The sequence below is a fragment of the Coptis chinensis genome, chromosome 3 (genome assembly GCF_015680905.1).
Source record: "Coptis chinensis isolate HL-2020 chromosome 3, ASM1568090v1, whole genome shotgun sequence".
Classification (NCBI taxonomy): Eukaryota; Viridiplantae; Streptophyta; class Magnoliopsida; order Ranunculales; family Ranunculaceae; genus Coptis; species Coptis chinensis.
Genome location: NC_141458.1, coordinates 25,916,068 through 25,929,546, shown reverse-complemented (window position 1 = coordinate 25,929,546; position 13,479 = coordinate 25,916,068). Strand labels below are relative to the sequence as shown.

The following is a 13,479-nucleotide window of genomic DNA, read 5'->3' as shown; positions in this document are numbered from 1 at the left end:
TTACATCCATCAAATATCATATTCATCCATTCAAACATCAAACATCATATTCATCCATTCATTCCAAATCAAATAATCCATCCATTAGAAGTTAACAAAGTTACAAACCCTAAACTGAAACAAATTACATCCATCAAACTAAAACTGAAACAAAGTTTCAAAAATCCATCCATCAAACAAATTACAAAATTACAAACCCTAAACTGAAACAAATCATGAACTATAACGCCCACCACTGTACTTGCACATAGTCAAGTTGTACGCCCGTTCGAAGGAGGACCTTGCTTCCTCTGGCATATTATTCTCAGCCAATTGCAGACCTCTCTCTAGCAAACGACTGGTTTAATCGATGACGTCGTTCTGTCGAAAAAGGGAAATTAAGATAAGTTACCAATCGAATGCAAAAAATCACAGTTATAGAAACTCCATTAAAAATCACAATACTTACAATCGGTGAACAATTAGGCAGTGTCTCCAGGGAGGGATGAATAGGAAGATGCTCAGGGTTCACCAAAACTACATGAGAATTCATCGCATACCAAGTCATGTAGTTTTGATGACACTCCCATGGATAAGACGAGATATAGGTCCTCGATTGCAGGGTTGGATCACGTGATTCTGCCATGACTCCCAATAAAGTGGCCCAATATTGGTCCAGTTCACCTCATACCCGCGTCCTGCCACAATTCTTGTTCTCCAATTTGGTATTAGAGGATTTACAGGTACAAACTGCACATGACCCAACTGACGCACTACCCTTGCGACTGCGTAAAACTCGACAATGTTGAAAAACAAAGCAATCCCTCAAAAAATGCAATGTCATCGATCGGGTTTGTATCTCTGATATTTTTGTAGGGATGTCAATCAACCTGAAACAAAATCAAATGTGTCATTAACAACTCTAATGATCAATTACTAAAAAAAATATAAACAAACTTAAATACTTACATTGAAATAATTCAAATCATCAAGTATCGCTCGATAATACTGCAATGCATGCGTTGTATCATAATAGTATGGAGCGACTACTATGTGTCTATGAGCACGCGGCTGAGACGAGGTATAGTTGAAGTTTGGGACTGCTCTGAGTACCGAAAAATGCTCATAGATCTACGCCTAGATATACACAAATATTTAACATATTGATAGAGTAATAAAATTAACATTAAAAAAAAAATTCTAAAATACTCAAGTTTTATCTGTAGAAGAGTCATATAGTCTATAACCCCTTTCACCTTCGCACATGTAGCAGCCCCAAGACCTCTATACAAAAATGCCAAAATTGCTACACCTTATGCATACTCTTCTATCTCACTGAATTTCAACAACGGCCTCAAATAACATATAGGCACTCCAGTCCCAGACTTGTCAGTAAAAACGGCACATCCAAAAAAAAACAGGATAAAAGCTCTGACAGCCTGTTGGACTTCCTAGAAACTCGAGGCCTTCTCCACCACCTTCCCAGCAACGTCACGTATGGGGCTATCATGAACCTTGTTCGCAAAATGCTTCTGGATGAATTCTAGCCTTACTTTTGAAGTGAACCTGCTAGATTCCATTTCCGCCCTAATCAAATCAATAGGGAGCCCCAGAGCAATATGTAGGAGATTTACCGATTGTTGCAAGTTCAGCTCACTGTCCCCTTGCACCACTCTTCCTCTAACTGTGACTCTACAGATTTGGACAACATCGTCCAAAGTCACAATTATCTCCCCAATTGGCATATGGAAGGTGTTATTCTCCGGATGTCATCTTTCCACAAACGCAGAGATCAATGGTGGATCTATATGCTAGTGATAACCTTCCACGAGATCAAACAACCCAGTCCTTCTTAACTGTTGGGCAAATCTCGAAGACCTTTCACATTCATTCTTAAAAATCCCATTGGGATAACTTCGCTAAGTGTGAAACACACTTCAACGCTCCACAATCCTCCTGAAACAATTGGGCACGCATTAGATATATATGAACAGAAACAAAAGATTTTGTAAAAGAAAATCAAAGTACCCAAGAAAAACAAAATATTACCCTTATCTCCCAAACATCGCGAGCGACATGCACCGCATAGTCATACAACAACTCTTACTCATACGGGCCTCCCCCATACACACCTCTTTGAAACTCCAAATCATCATTGGATTTTCTTACGAAATCCAATATCGGAGGTGCTTCGTCCACTGGTGGTACGTCTTCTACCACATATTCTTCCACATCATCATCCTGCTCATCCTCCTCCTCATCCCCATCCTCACCCTCCTCATCACCCTCCTCATCATCCTCCTCACTCTTCTCACTCTCATCTTCCACTATACTCTTCCCTTTGTCCATATTTACATCTAAACCTACATTGTTATCACTATCTACACTATCTTCACTTGATGAATCAACCTCAGGAACCTCATTTTCCAAATGGTCCCCTCTACGTGCTGATGGCATTGAGCCCTCTGCCCTTTGTCTCTTTCTTCCAACTGCGTCACCACTAGAGGAACCGCCACCAAACAATTTCTTCACACCCTTGAATGTAGTTTTCGCTACATTCTTTAATCGAGGACCCATCGCTACAAAGAAAAATAAAACAAGTATTAGTATACCATATTTAAATAAACCATATTTAAAGAAACAATGTACAAAGAAAAACACTAAAAAAAGAAGATCATCCTAGTCGTAAAACTAATATACTTATAAGCTTGCTATGATAACTCCAAGTATATATAAAGAAATAGAATGAGGCGTTACGCTATCCAAATTCTATCGAATTTTGGGCAAAGTTTCTTTTGTTTGGTCAATATTTCGTATACTTAAATCTGTCATAACCTGGAAATCAATAATGACATCCTTCTAACAACCATATGTACATATAACCTAACTTTTACACGACATTGAAAATGTATATATATACAAGACTGTTTCTGTATGAACCGTCATTTATGTACATCAAGTATTATGCGTACACGACTGATGAAAGATTGTGTTTAAGATTATTCGTTCAAGATTATAATACTTAAACGACACACTTTTGATGCCCAGATGATTTTTTGATGAAGCTTGTAATTACAGCATATCAAGATCTTTCAAATGAAAATCAACTACAAGTCAATGTGTTTATAGGACATGGATATATGTCGGAGGCACGCTTCTGCACATATAAATTTGTTCTAAATATGGGTGACTTAGATAGATAAAGTTGTGACATGGGAAGCCACTAGCAATATAACAGCAGAAGCAAATGAAACATGTAAAGTTGCCAATAAAAAAAAAACATGTAAAGTTATTTTCATCATGTACGGCAACAAATGATCAACAAGCTAAACAGAAGGAGGTTAAAAAAATCATCAAGTTAAATAAGAAAGAATACAAGCCAAAATAGTTCGAATTTGACCAATAAGAAACTTGGATGGTAAGACATTAAAGACACAATGAAGCAATCATCTAGTCTTAGTGTAGTGTTTGGCATTATCAAAACAGAAGACAAGTTTGGTGCTCCGTGTCCCACTGTGACCTGCAGATTACGGGTTCGAAAGTTGCGTAAACAACCTCTCCACTTGTACAAATTGACTACATACCCTACCCATAATTTGAACCTGCCGAGCCTCATGTATCTTTGCCTCAACCGTTTTTGACATACAAAATTGTAATACATGTCCCTCCGAATTTCTCTAAAAAATTTGCTCGCTTGAACAAAAGGACATTTTAGATAGAGAAGTGTTATCGCACATTTTCCTTCAATTGTTTAAAAAAAAATCCATACTTTCGCCATATAGCAGCCTTTACTGCATTCATTCATCTCGTAACGATGACCAAATTTTCAAGAGAAATTCAACAGGAATTCTAGTGAAAAAAAAAAAGTTGTTCTACTTCTACCAATGTACTTGAGACACAATTGGGGCTTCTCACCTATAATGCTTTACCGCTTCAGTTTTGTTCCCCTGTATCCAGACCTTAAGCAAGTACTCGTAAAAGCTACATGTGATCAAGGTCATTACTCATTAGTCAAGACTCAAGAACATAAGCAAGATGAAAGGTGAGTAAATGAATGTACGTAAACACTAATCATAAAATGGTAAAAGTATATTCTCTTATAACATCAGGCCCTAAAGGAAAATACTAGGTATGAAAGATGAGCACTATGAAAGTTTAGCAACAAGATGTAAAGCAACTCATTTTTTAATTTTCAAACGGGGCCCTAAAGATGTAGACTATATTTTGTTGGCTCTACATGGCAACAAAATATATCTTACATCTATTTTTCTTAAGTTCTCTTTATGATCTTACAGCTATTTTTCTTAGAAATAACTACTTCATTGGCGAAGTTCCTAGTGGTTTTAGTTCATTAGAAGTTGTAGATTTGTCATCGAATTTGATTAATGGATCTTTACCGAAGAATTTCGGTGGAGAGAGTCTTAACTACTTGAATTTTTCTTATAACAAGATCAGTGGAGACATTCCAATTGAATTCGCCAAGAAAATTCCAGCAAATGCAAAATTGACCTATACTAATATCAAAGTAGCACAATTTGGCATGCAAAAGCCAATCCCTTGTTTTGATTCCCCTTAGGCCTATCGGTAAGAATTTAGACATCAGAGTAGTTATTCTTTGCCCCCACACTTCCTTCTCTTTTTTATTTTTAAGCCGTTGCGTTGCGGTATAATGCTAAGATTGCTAGGGCAATGACTTGTACGACAAAAAACAGGTAGTTCTAAGCTCCATGCTATACAAACTAGTAACGGCAGACCTAGTTTTATTACCAGATGGTGTCCCGGAGGGAGTGCTAAAAGTGCCTGGCTCAAAGGGGTGCAGGCCGCAAGGAAGGTTAGTCCCACGTAAGGTAGGTAACGCCCAAGACCTGGGGTACTCAAGTGACACTGACATCTTTACTTAGTACCGAAACCCAAGGAAAAACCTCAGAATGAGCTTATGAGCAGTGGTTATGTGGGACGGCGGTAGGAATGATCTAGGATTACTAGCCCCTCTTTCTTACACCAGGATTGCTAACACACTTGCGGTGGTAGAAATTGGGCGCAAGAAAGAGGGGCTAGTAATCCTACATCAAGGAGTCACATTGCACGCATAGAGATGAGCCCCTGCTTGTTCTTTGATCTACAAATGTGGCTGAAATGTTTCAGCTCATCAAAACAAATAACTATTTCTCAAACATCATCAGCTCAGGGGCACACTACTAGTATGTCATTCTGAAAGTGAACTGCATCATGTTTCTAGCTGGCTCCACATTTTAGTCACGTAGCCCAGCCTCGTACTAGTTGGCCATACTTCAATAGCTTATACCACCAATGAGTACAATGGGAAAAAAATAACAAGATAGAGCTATTGCAAAATCAGAGTCAAAATCTAGAAATATATATAGGAACACAGATATCAATCTTTGGATTAAACACCACTATATGTTAAACAAATTAATTCACAGCTGATATAGACAATGCATCACATATTATAAACTTCTATAACTAGAGTACCCACACTGACTACTGGATTTTCACTATCTCGCAAGGCGATGAGGAACTGCACATCAGACGACAATCAGGACAATATCAGTATCACACTATCACAAATCAAATAACCTAAGATTATTTGATTAGCATTGTGAGTATCAATGTTTACTTGTCGACACTAAGCATTGTGAGTATCTAGCTTCAGTAGTACCCCCTCAACAAAAAACGATCAACTGCCATTAACCTAAGATTAGCCTTTCCTTGACTCAACTTAATCACATACTCCACAAATCCAATCTGATCCTCCAACTCCATTGCTCTAACAACTTCCATTATCGACTCCACAGCCGCAGCCCGAGGTTCTGACCTCTCAGGAGCTCTACTAACCAAATACCTAGGAAGATACACAATAGCCTTCCTAACATAAACATTCCCCTTAGCCACAACAATCATCTGTTCCCTTACAAATCTTAACGCACACGTCCTAACTTGTGATTTCAACAAAAGAATGGAAAACATTAACGCCTTCAACACTTGAACAGCCGTATCAGTCTCATTACCATGTTCAGGCCTTAACACTCCACTCAATATCTTATATAGTCCTAATCCAAAACACATCACATTATATAACCCCCATCTTACAATCATACTACATCAATGAATGTCTAAAATAACTTCCTCCTATCTAAACATAATATATGTTTTCTATCCCAGAGCGCAATGTATATAAATCAAGCTTGAAAATTAAGAAGAACCAACCTGAATTTTAGAGCAATTGAAGAACTCGCAATGAGAATACTTCACTGAAATTGAATTGGATTGTCTCCCAACTTGCAAAAGCTTCAATGACCACGACGAAGGGTTCAATTTCGTGATTGTTTATGGATTGTTTCAATTGAACTGAAACTAAAACTGAACTGTTTCAATTGGATCGTCGAAGGGTTCAATTGGATTGTTTCAATTTCGCGATTGTTTATGGATTGGATTGCTTCAATTCGCAAAATTGATTTTGGGTTTTTTTTGTTAGGGTTTCGCGATAATTTTGGCAACGTCGAAGGGTTTTGCGCGAGAGAGATGACTGGTTAGAATAGGTTTCCCGGTTTCGCGATTTGGTGGGGGAAGGTGTACTGGGCTTTTGTTTGGGCTTTGTTGTTTGGGTTTGGGTTGGAGGCTGCCCAATCTAATTGTAGTGACGCCCAATACAGGACCCTTTCCAAAACTTTATAGCCGCACCCGATAATCAGGCCAGTGCCACTAACAGTTGAGGTTCTCCTAGCAAACTAATACTCATCAAAACAATCTACTCCAGAAGCAAATAACATTTCAAATTATCAGTACAACATTTACTCAAAGATAATTAACATCTCAAAACACCAAATTAACCAAACACATTCAAGTCGCAAGTAGGCCACCATATAAGCTTTTGTGGGCGTGTAAAAAATCCTTCCTTATCATAAGAAGCAATTCTTGGACGCTCAAACTAATATCTCTTGCTTGAACTCTTGAAGGGGCAAAAAAGCAATAATGCTAACACATTTTTAGGGGAGGGACATGTCCTGTTTGTTTTCTTCTCTTTTTTATAAAACTTTGAAGACGAATGAAAAATTTAAAGTATACCAATTGCAAAAGAGAGAAGAAAATAAATTATTATTGATCAATTATCGATTAATCATGTATATCAGTCGGATCCAGATGGCTCAAATGGCAGCAGCAGATGGATACCAGTCAACAGTTTCTCCTGCTAACATGGGTACAATTGTTCCAGAAGGGTAAGTGTAAGACTCCGGGATTTTCCAAGGGGCCTTGACCAATTTTATTTTGGACTCATTTCTTGGAAGACCATAAAAATCTGGCCCATTAAAGCTTGTAAACGCCTCTAGCTTGTCAAGTGCACCCGCCTGGAAACAATCAGCAAGACCTTTGTTTCATCAAACAATGTATAAAAATTTGTATATGAATCAAGTCAAATTTCAATGCTAATCAACCAACTCTAAAATCATGATATATAGGTTTAAGGAAAAGCATTTCCTATGAAGCCCCTGAAGAATGAAGGGTTTAGAACATGATCCCATTCTTTTATTCATGCAGTGCTTCTCTTAACAGACTTGAGGCTCACTACCATTAACAAAAATAGAGTCGGAAGGTCCAAGACATTGAGATAGGTCTACTATGGCAAACATTGAATTATGTATGTATAATAACCAGAGAACAAAATAAGCATGGGAGAAAGATTACCTCTTCGAATACCTTCGCGTAGACTGACAAGGCAACAGGAGCATTATACATACCCGCACACCCACAAGAACATTCTTTTCGTTGTCTCTCATGAGGAGCACTATCAGTTCCCAGAAAATACTGATTACTTCCACTAGTCACTGCTGATATAAGAGCCTTTCCTGAATAAGATGTAAAACAATATCTTAGAAGAAGTTACTGAATAGAAGTGTTCTTTCAAATTACTATTACACCTTAGTACCTTACCATATCATCCAAAAGAAACTATGAATATTCAAAAATATAGAGAGATAAATTATATTAGTATGAAGATGGTTGCAACTATTGGCAATGATGAAAAGAAGTAAGAAAAAATAACACCGAGCTCGAAAAATGTTGAATAGTACAAACTGAATATCAATGCTGCTCTCATTGACCTTAGCTGGGAACCCTATATACTGGTCATGTCAGCTAACTTATAAACCTTAAAATGCTAGAATGTTGAAGAGCATAACAAAAAGACTTCTTAATACGAAGTTTATATCCTATTACAAAAGCATATCATGTGTGGGAGCTGCGTCTATAAATTTTAGGTAAGTTTTTGTTCATATTCGACGACATATACTGCTGAGGCGCTGATAACATTGCAAAAGTATTAACTTAGAAAGTGTATCATGTAAATAAAATAAAATTGAAAAACTCCAGTAACTTGGTTCATTTAAAGAGATAGAAAGAGCATACGATGGATCTCTCTTTTCAGAACTGGAAGGCAAAAGTTATGGGGTTGTAATCCTCCTTGAAATAAAGAATTCCTATTCAGAAGAAGATGTTGTGGTGTCACTGTGGCAGCAACTGACCCTAGTAAATGCAGAATACAGAAGAATAAGTACCTAAGAATGTTTAGTATAAATACAGGTTAATTGATAACAACATATACATCAAAGATATGAGAAGTTGCACCGGCCTAAAATTACCTTCTTTACAAGATTCAATAAACCTCACAGCATCTTGAGTGGTAATATGCTCCATGACAACTTTCAAATCTGGAAGTTTCTTTATTAATGGCCTTAAAATGGTCTCAATAAAGACTTTTTCACGATCAAACATATCAACCTCTGGATCTGTAACTTCTCCATGGACCTACAAGGTAACTCACTTTATCAACTTTCCTGTACATGAGAACACAGTAAAGCATGATGGTGTTCAACAGTGAACATTGTTTGAAAGACAAAGTATATGTGGCTAATGCAGCCAAAAGGCTATTGCTTCATTAAAAACTGCCACTCTAGACTCTAGTTGATGTAAAGTTGTCTACTACTGGTGGCCCATTCCGGACATGTTTCTTAACTAATGAGTAATGACATCAATCTTTCAACATTCTGAACAAACTGTTCAAACTATGATATGCAAGCCAAAGGTTTTAGTTTCGCCTTTATCCTTATTAGAAGTAATTTGTAAACTACTAAAATACTTATTGTTTGTGTGTAAGAATCCTTATTGAGAAAGAGTGTGGGTTACAATTTGTGCTAGACTATTCCTCACTAATTACTAATAAAAGACAAACTGCAAGAGATATATAAAATAAGTTTGTTGGAAGAAACTTTTTCACTAGGGGAGGATCGAGGGTAACAACACTTGTGATCCCTATGAGTTCTCTAGATTGTGAATGAACCCCCAAAGCAAAAGACCTTAGGCAGTGGGTTGCCATCAGAAGAAGATAACAGTTGTTTTCTTGACTAACTGGGTAAGCCACAGTAGCACGGTTAAGAATATCCCTTTTTTCTTATTATTTTAACGGCTTAGTCAGACACATCCTAAATATAAGAATCCAGACATTTGTAAGCTGGGCTTCATTATGAGTAGATGGTTGTCAAATTTTGTGAGGAATCGGAGCTATTGCTCAAACCAACCTCATGAAGAAGCTTCTGCAGGATTAAATGCTTAGGAGATACTTACACTGTAACATGCTTAACCAATATAGTGGGGTATGAAAAAGATTCAAAAGAAGGATCAGCCACAACTTAAAATGATGACTTCAGATCCAGAAAACAAGTTTTAAGTTGCAAGTATCTATCTACGACACGAAAGAAATTACCAGCAATGGCATGTTCTGCTCGACCATCTCCTTAAGAACAGGCAGACAATTCCCAATGAGATCTGTGACACCATCTTGAGAATTTGTAGTTGCCCCAGCAGGGTACAACTTTACAGCGAAGACCATGCCACTATTCCCTGCCAATCAACCAGTACCTTCAGTTAACCACATAAATGTATATGATCTTGGTGCAACTCATAAAAATAGGGACCTAACACACAAGTATGACCAGCCATTAAATGGCTCCCACGTAGAAGAAATACAGGTCTGTGTTCTCTCTGTGTCTTCTTGAGAACCTGCATATTATGGTTTCATTGTTTACAAAAAATAAACAGATATAATAAATATCAATCAACTTATATACAAATAAAATTGACTCTTCAAGCAAAATGATCGAGTTTGTAATGGTTGGTGTGCTTAACAAATTGTATGAATGCATTCCTTATCCGAAATTGCCGTTTTTGTTCCTATTTTCTTTCCATAACAAATAATTAACTAGGTATATTGTTTACTTTACACTAAAAGAACGAGTAAAATACTTAATCAAGTATAAGTATTGACATTCTTAACTAAGTATGAAATTTCCTTTAGCAAAATGTTTGTTCTTCTATATCTTTGCACGCAAAGACACCAGATATTTCCTGTATATTAACAAATTTTGGTTGGGACTTTAGCTGTCAATGCACCGACCAAGAACTTGAAACTTTTCTTTATATATGTAAGACTCGCTATGCAAAATACAATATAGGTTAGTCACCACTCTGGCAAACGGTGCTAAACTGAAACATGGTTTTGGAAATGTGGAAGATCCAGTAAAAAAGTGATTACAAAACAAGAAAGCAGAAATACCAAGTTAATTGTTTGAGTGATATGCATTTCCAACTGAAGTATAAATCTAAAAATCCCAGATCGAATATTGGACTCACTGGCATGCTTTATCTCATCAGGGTGGGTCTTATCTGTCAGGTAAAGTGTCATAAGAGGCTCAAAATCACTGCTGGATGGAAGTGCTTTCAGTATGGATTCTCGATAAGCTAATGCAGCAGCTGTTGTTGTAACAGGAGGTTTTAAATTTGGCATCACAATTGCCCTTCCAAAATGACTTGCACTGCAGGTGGGAGGGATACTTAAAATTAACGATCGTGACTTTTAAGACTATGAACTCGATCAAAATTTAAACAATAATAAGCAAACAAGCAATGACTAACCTGTGAGAGACAACTGTTTCCAGAAGGTCACCATCACGAAGATGAAGATGCCAGTCATCAGGTTTTGTTAATGAAACTTCCATCCTTACCCGAGTGTTTACTCGACGAGGCCACCCAACCTTTCCATATGGAAAGTTCAATACCTAACAACAGACGCTTATCAGTAAGTCCTTCCAAAGAGGAACCATGTAACAATTTCTCCATGAAATTTTGATAGGAGGAGAAAAGGTATGTCTAATTTAACATATAAGAAGTCATTGAGTAACCAAACTCTAAAGGGAAATCATTGGCTCAAAAATTGGAGGGGCAAACTCATAATACATGGTGCATATATAGTAGCTCATTGGCGTCCATTTTCAACAAATACTGCTTCCAAAATGTCCACTAGCGCGTTTTTACGTATAATATGCATATTTACATGAAAACCAGCATTGTTCCTCTTTCATCCGCAACATTGAGAAACAAGAAACAAATAGAATAAAAAGGATAGCTCTAAAAAAGATAAGTAATCAGTACCTTGCAAGGATTTGGAGAAGCCGTCATTCCGAATGCTCTCAAACAACCCATAGTTTCTCTGTTGGACAAATATATGACGATTAAGATGTATGAGGACTACACTACTTCACCCAATTTGGGGTTAGGTTAGATCAATTGACAACCTAATTTGACAAAAATCAGCTCATTTCCAACTAACTAAAACACAGTCATGGAATTTGCTCACAAGCCTCTCATTCAAATAAGTCAAAGGCTTGACATGTGGAGAAAATTTTCAAGGTTTGCTTCTCTCTGGGGTTTGTGCGACAATACACTTTGGGTTGCATTTCACATTTCACCTTTATGGACCTGACTACAGAATGTGAGTCTGACTCCATCCATAGTGACAAATGACAACTGAAACTAAGAATATGGTGTTGCAAGGAGCCGAGTGTCATTAAACTTAAAAGGAACTTTATAGACAAGCTATGAATTCTGGGCTAATGAAATCGCATATAAAATAATTCAACTTTCAAAACATGAAAATATTAATCTATTTTGTTTTGATGATGATGAAAATCTTAATCTCAAAACATTATGAGCAGTTCATTTTTCCATTACAATAGCACTAAAGTTATATAACATTCCCATCACACTGTTACTCTTCACCATCATCATTGTCACTTGGTTCCTCATAGTCTTCTCCATGAAAAAACCAACAGGTGTAATTCTTGTCCATCCCGTATATGTCCAGATCATCGCTTACCTCGTCGATGGGCTTGTAATTCCTATTTTTGCATTGTTTGCATGGACACCTAGTCCTACCTGCTCTGTCTGTATGACCACGAGCAATCTCAACAAAATCTCTAATTCCTTTTCTATAGTCTAGCCAAAACCTATTCGGTGATTGAATCCAACTCTTATCCATTTCTAGGTAATCAAACAATGAAAGTGTGAATCGAGATTGTATTAGAGCAGGAAGTGAAATGTAGCTTCTAAAACTATTCATGTCGACTGATGTTCAGACGTTTTATTGAAGTATATGACATGTACAACTTTTTATATATACGGTAAAGGCAAACATACCTCGGCAAGTAAGCGAAAATAAAAACAAACTATAATCAATGTGAACGAGAGACCAATAAACTGATACAAAACTGAATGAAAGAAATGTTTATGGCCTCTAATCAACAAGACATCATGCCATCTTGGTTCCTCACAAACTAATCCAAAGTTCCCAACATACTTACACTGGTAAAAATAAGATATTTTAAATCGGTTACAAAAATTCCTTTGTATTGTTTCTTAACAAAACCGATGCAGGGTATCGATTGTAAGGGAGGAATGCCTCAGTTAAAAATTTGTCTGGGTTCATCATCTTGGCATTTAACTATGTATTCTGATCTTATTTTATTGATTATGTGTTTCCTCAATACATTTCTTGTGAATGAAGAAGGGAGCAAGTGCATTACAGCAAACAAAAACTCAACTTTAACTACGGATAATAAAAGAGAGAACATCATAAGAATACCTGAGAAAGCTTCAAGTTTATTATTTCCTTGGTGCGTGCGCTAATATATATTATACATACCCTGCTTCACTTTACTAGTAGAGAAAGAACAAATGAAAGGAAAGGACAGTAATACCCTACGTACACTCTTCCAGACGATCGTGTTATTTATTCGTGTGTGTGCTTCTGGTAATTTCCCCACAAAACAGAGTAATTATTCTAATTTATGAAGTATTGCGTTATTGTTTTCTTTTATTTATTTTTACTTAATAAAGACAGCTCTTTCTCTAATAACCCCAAAACCCCTTCCATCTTTGATTTTTTAAGATGTGAAATTTCTTTTTTATATATATGTATTCTTTTGACTTTCTTCCCCATCATGTGTTTGGTAAGCCATTAAAATTATGGTGATGTGTGAAAAAAAAATACCTTGTTTTTAGGCTTTTGCTTAAATAGTAGTATAGCTTTGTTTTCAATTTTTCATTAACTAATAATAAACGATTCCAAAAACATTAACATTTATAAAGTTA

General features: G+C 36.7%; 2 protein-coding genes across 4 annotated transcripts; both read right to left on the bottom strand.

The window, feature by feature from the left end:
• Positions 1–6,554, bottom strand: LOC147508864 (uncharacterized). Of its 2 annotated transcripts, XM_086601224.1 has the most exons (7): positions 6,208–6,554; positions 3,895–3,960; positions 2,029–2,558; positions 1,236–1,935; positions 949–1,116; positions 449–869; positions 1–360 (listed from the first exon to the last, which is right to left on the bottom strand). In XM_086601224.1, the coding sequence occupies exon 3, from the start codon at positions 2,554–2,556 to the stop codon at positions 2,083–2,085; it is 474 nt and encodes a 157-aa protein (XP_086457350.1). In that variant the 5' UTR covers positions 2,557–2,558; positions 3,895–3,960; positions 6,208–6,554; the 3' UTR covers positions 1–360; positions 449–869; positions 949–1,116; positions 1,236–1,935; positions 2,029–2,082. The 2 variants fall into 2 exon arrangements, with proteins under 2 accessions (XP_086457350.1, XP_086457351.1); XM_086601225.1 differs by lacking the exons at positions 1–360; positions 449–869; positions 949–1,116; positions 3,895–3,960 and having other exon boundaries at positions 1,124–1,935; positions 6,208–6,345.
• A 526-nt stretch (positions 6,555–7,080) lies between these two features.
• On the bottom strand, positions 7,081–13,265 carry PYR4 (pyrimidin 4). Of its 2 annotated transcripts, none has more exons than XM_086601222.1 (9): positions 12,971–13,265; positions 11,482–11,539; positions 10,966–11,108; positions 10,684–10,865; positions 9,758–9,894; positions 8,637–8,802; positions 8,404–8,520; positions 7,684–7,844; positions 7,081–7,346 (listed from the first exon to the last, which is right to left on the bottom strand). In XM_086601222.1, the coding sequence occupies exons 2-9, from the start codon at positions 11,530–11,532 to the stop codon at positions 7,146–7,148; spliced, it is 1,158 nt and encodes a 385-aa protein (XP_086457348.1). In that variant the 5' UTR covers positions 11,533–11,539; positions 12,971–13,265; the 3' UTR covers positions 7,081–7,145. The 2 variants fall into 2 exon arrangements, with proteins under 2 accessions (XP_086457348.1, XP_086457349.1); XM_086601223.1 differs by lacking the exon at positions 12,971–13,265 and adding an exon at positions 12,690–12,831.
• Positions 13,266–13,479: the final 214 nt, after the last annotated feature.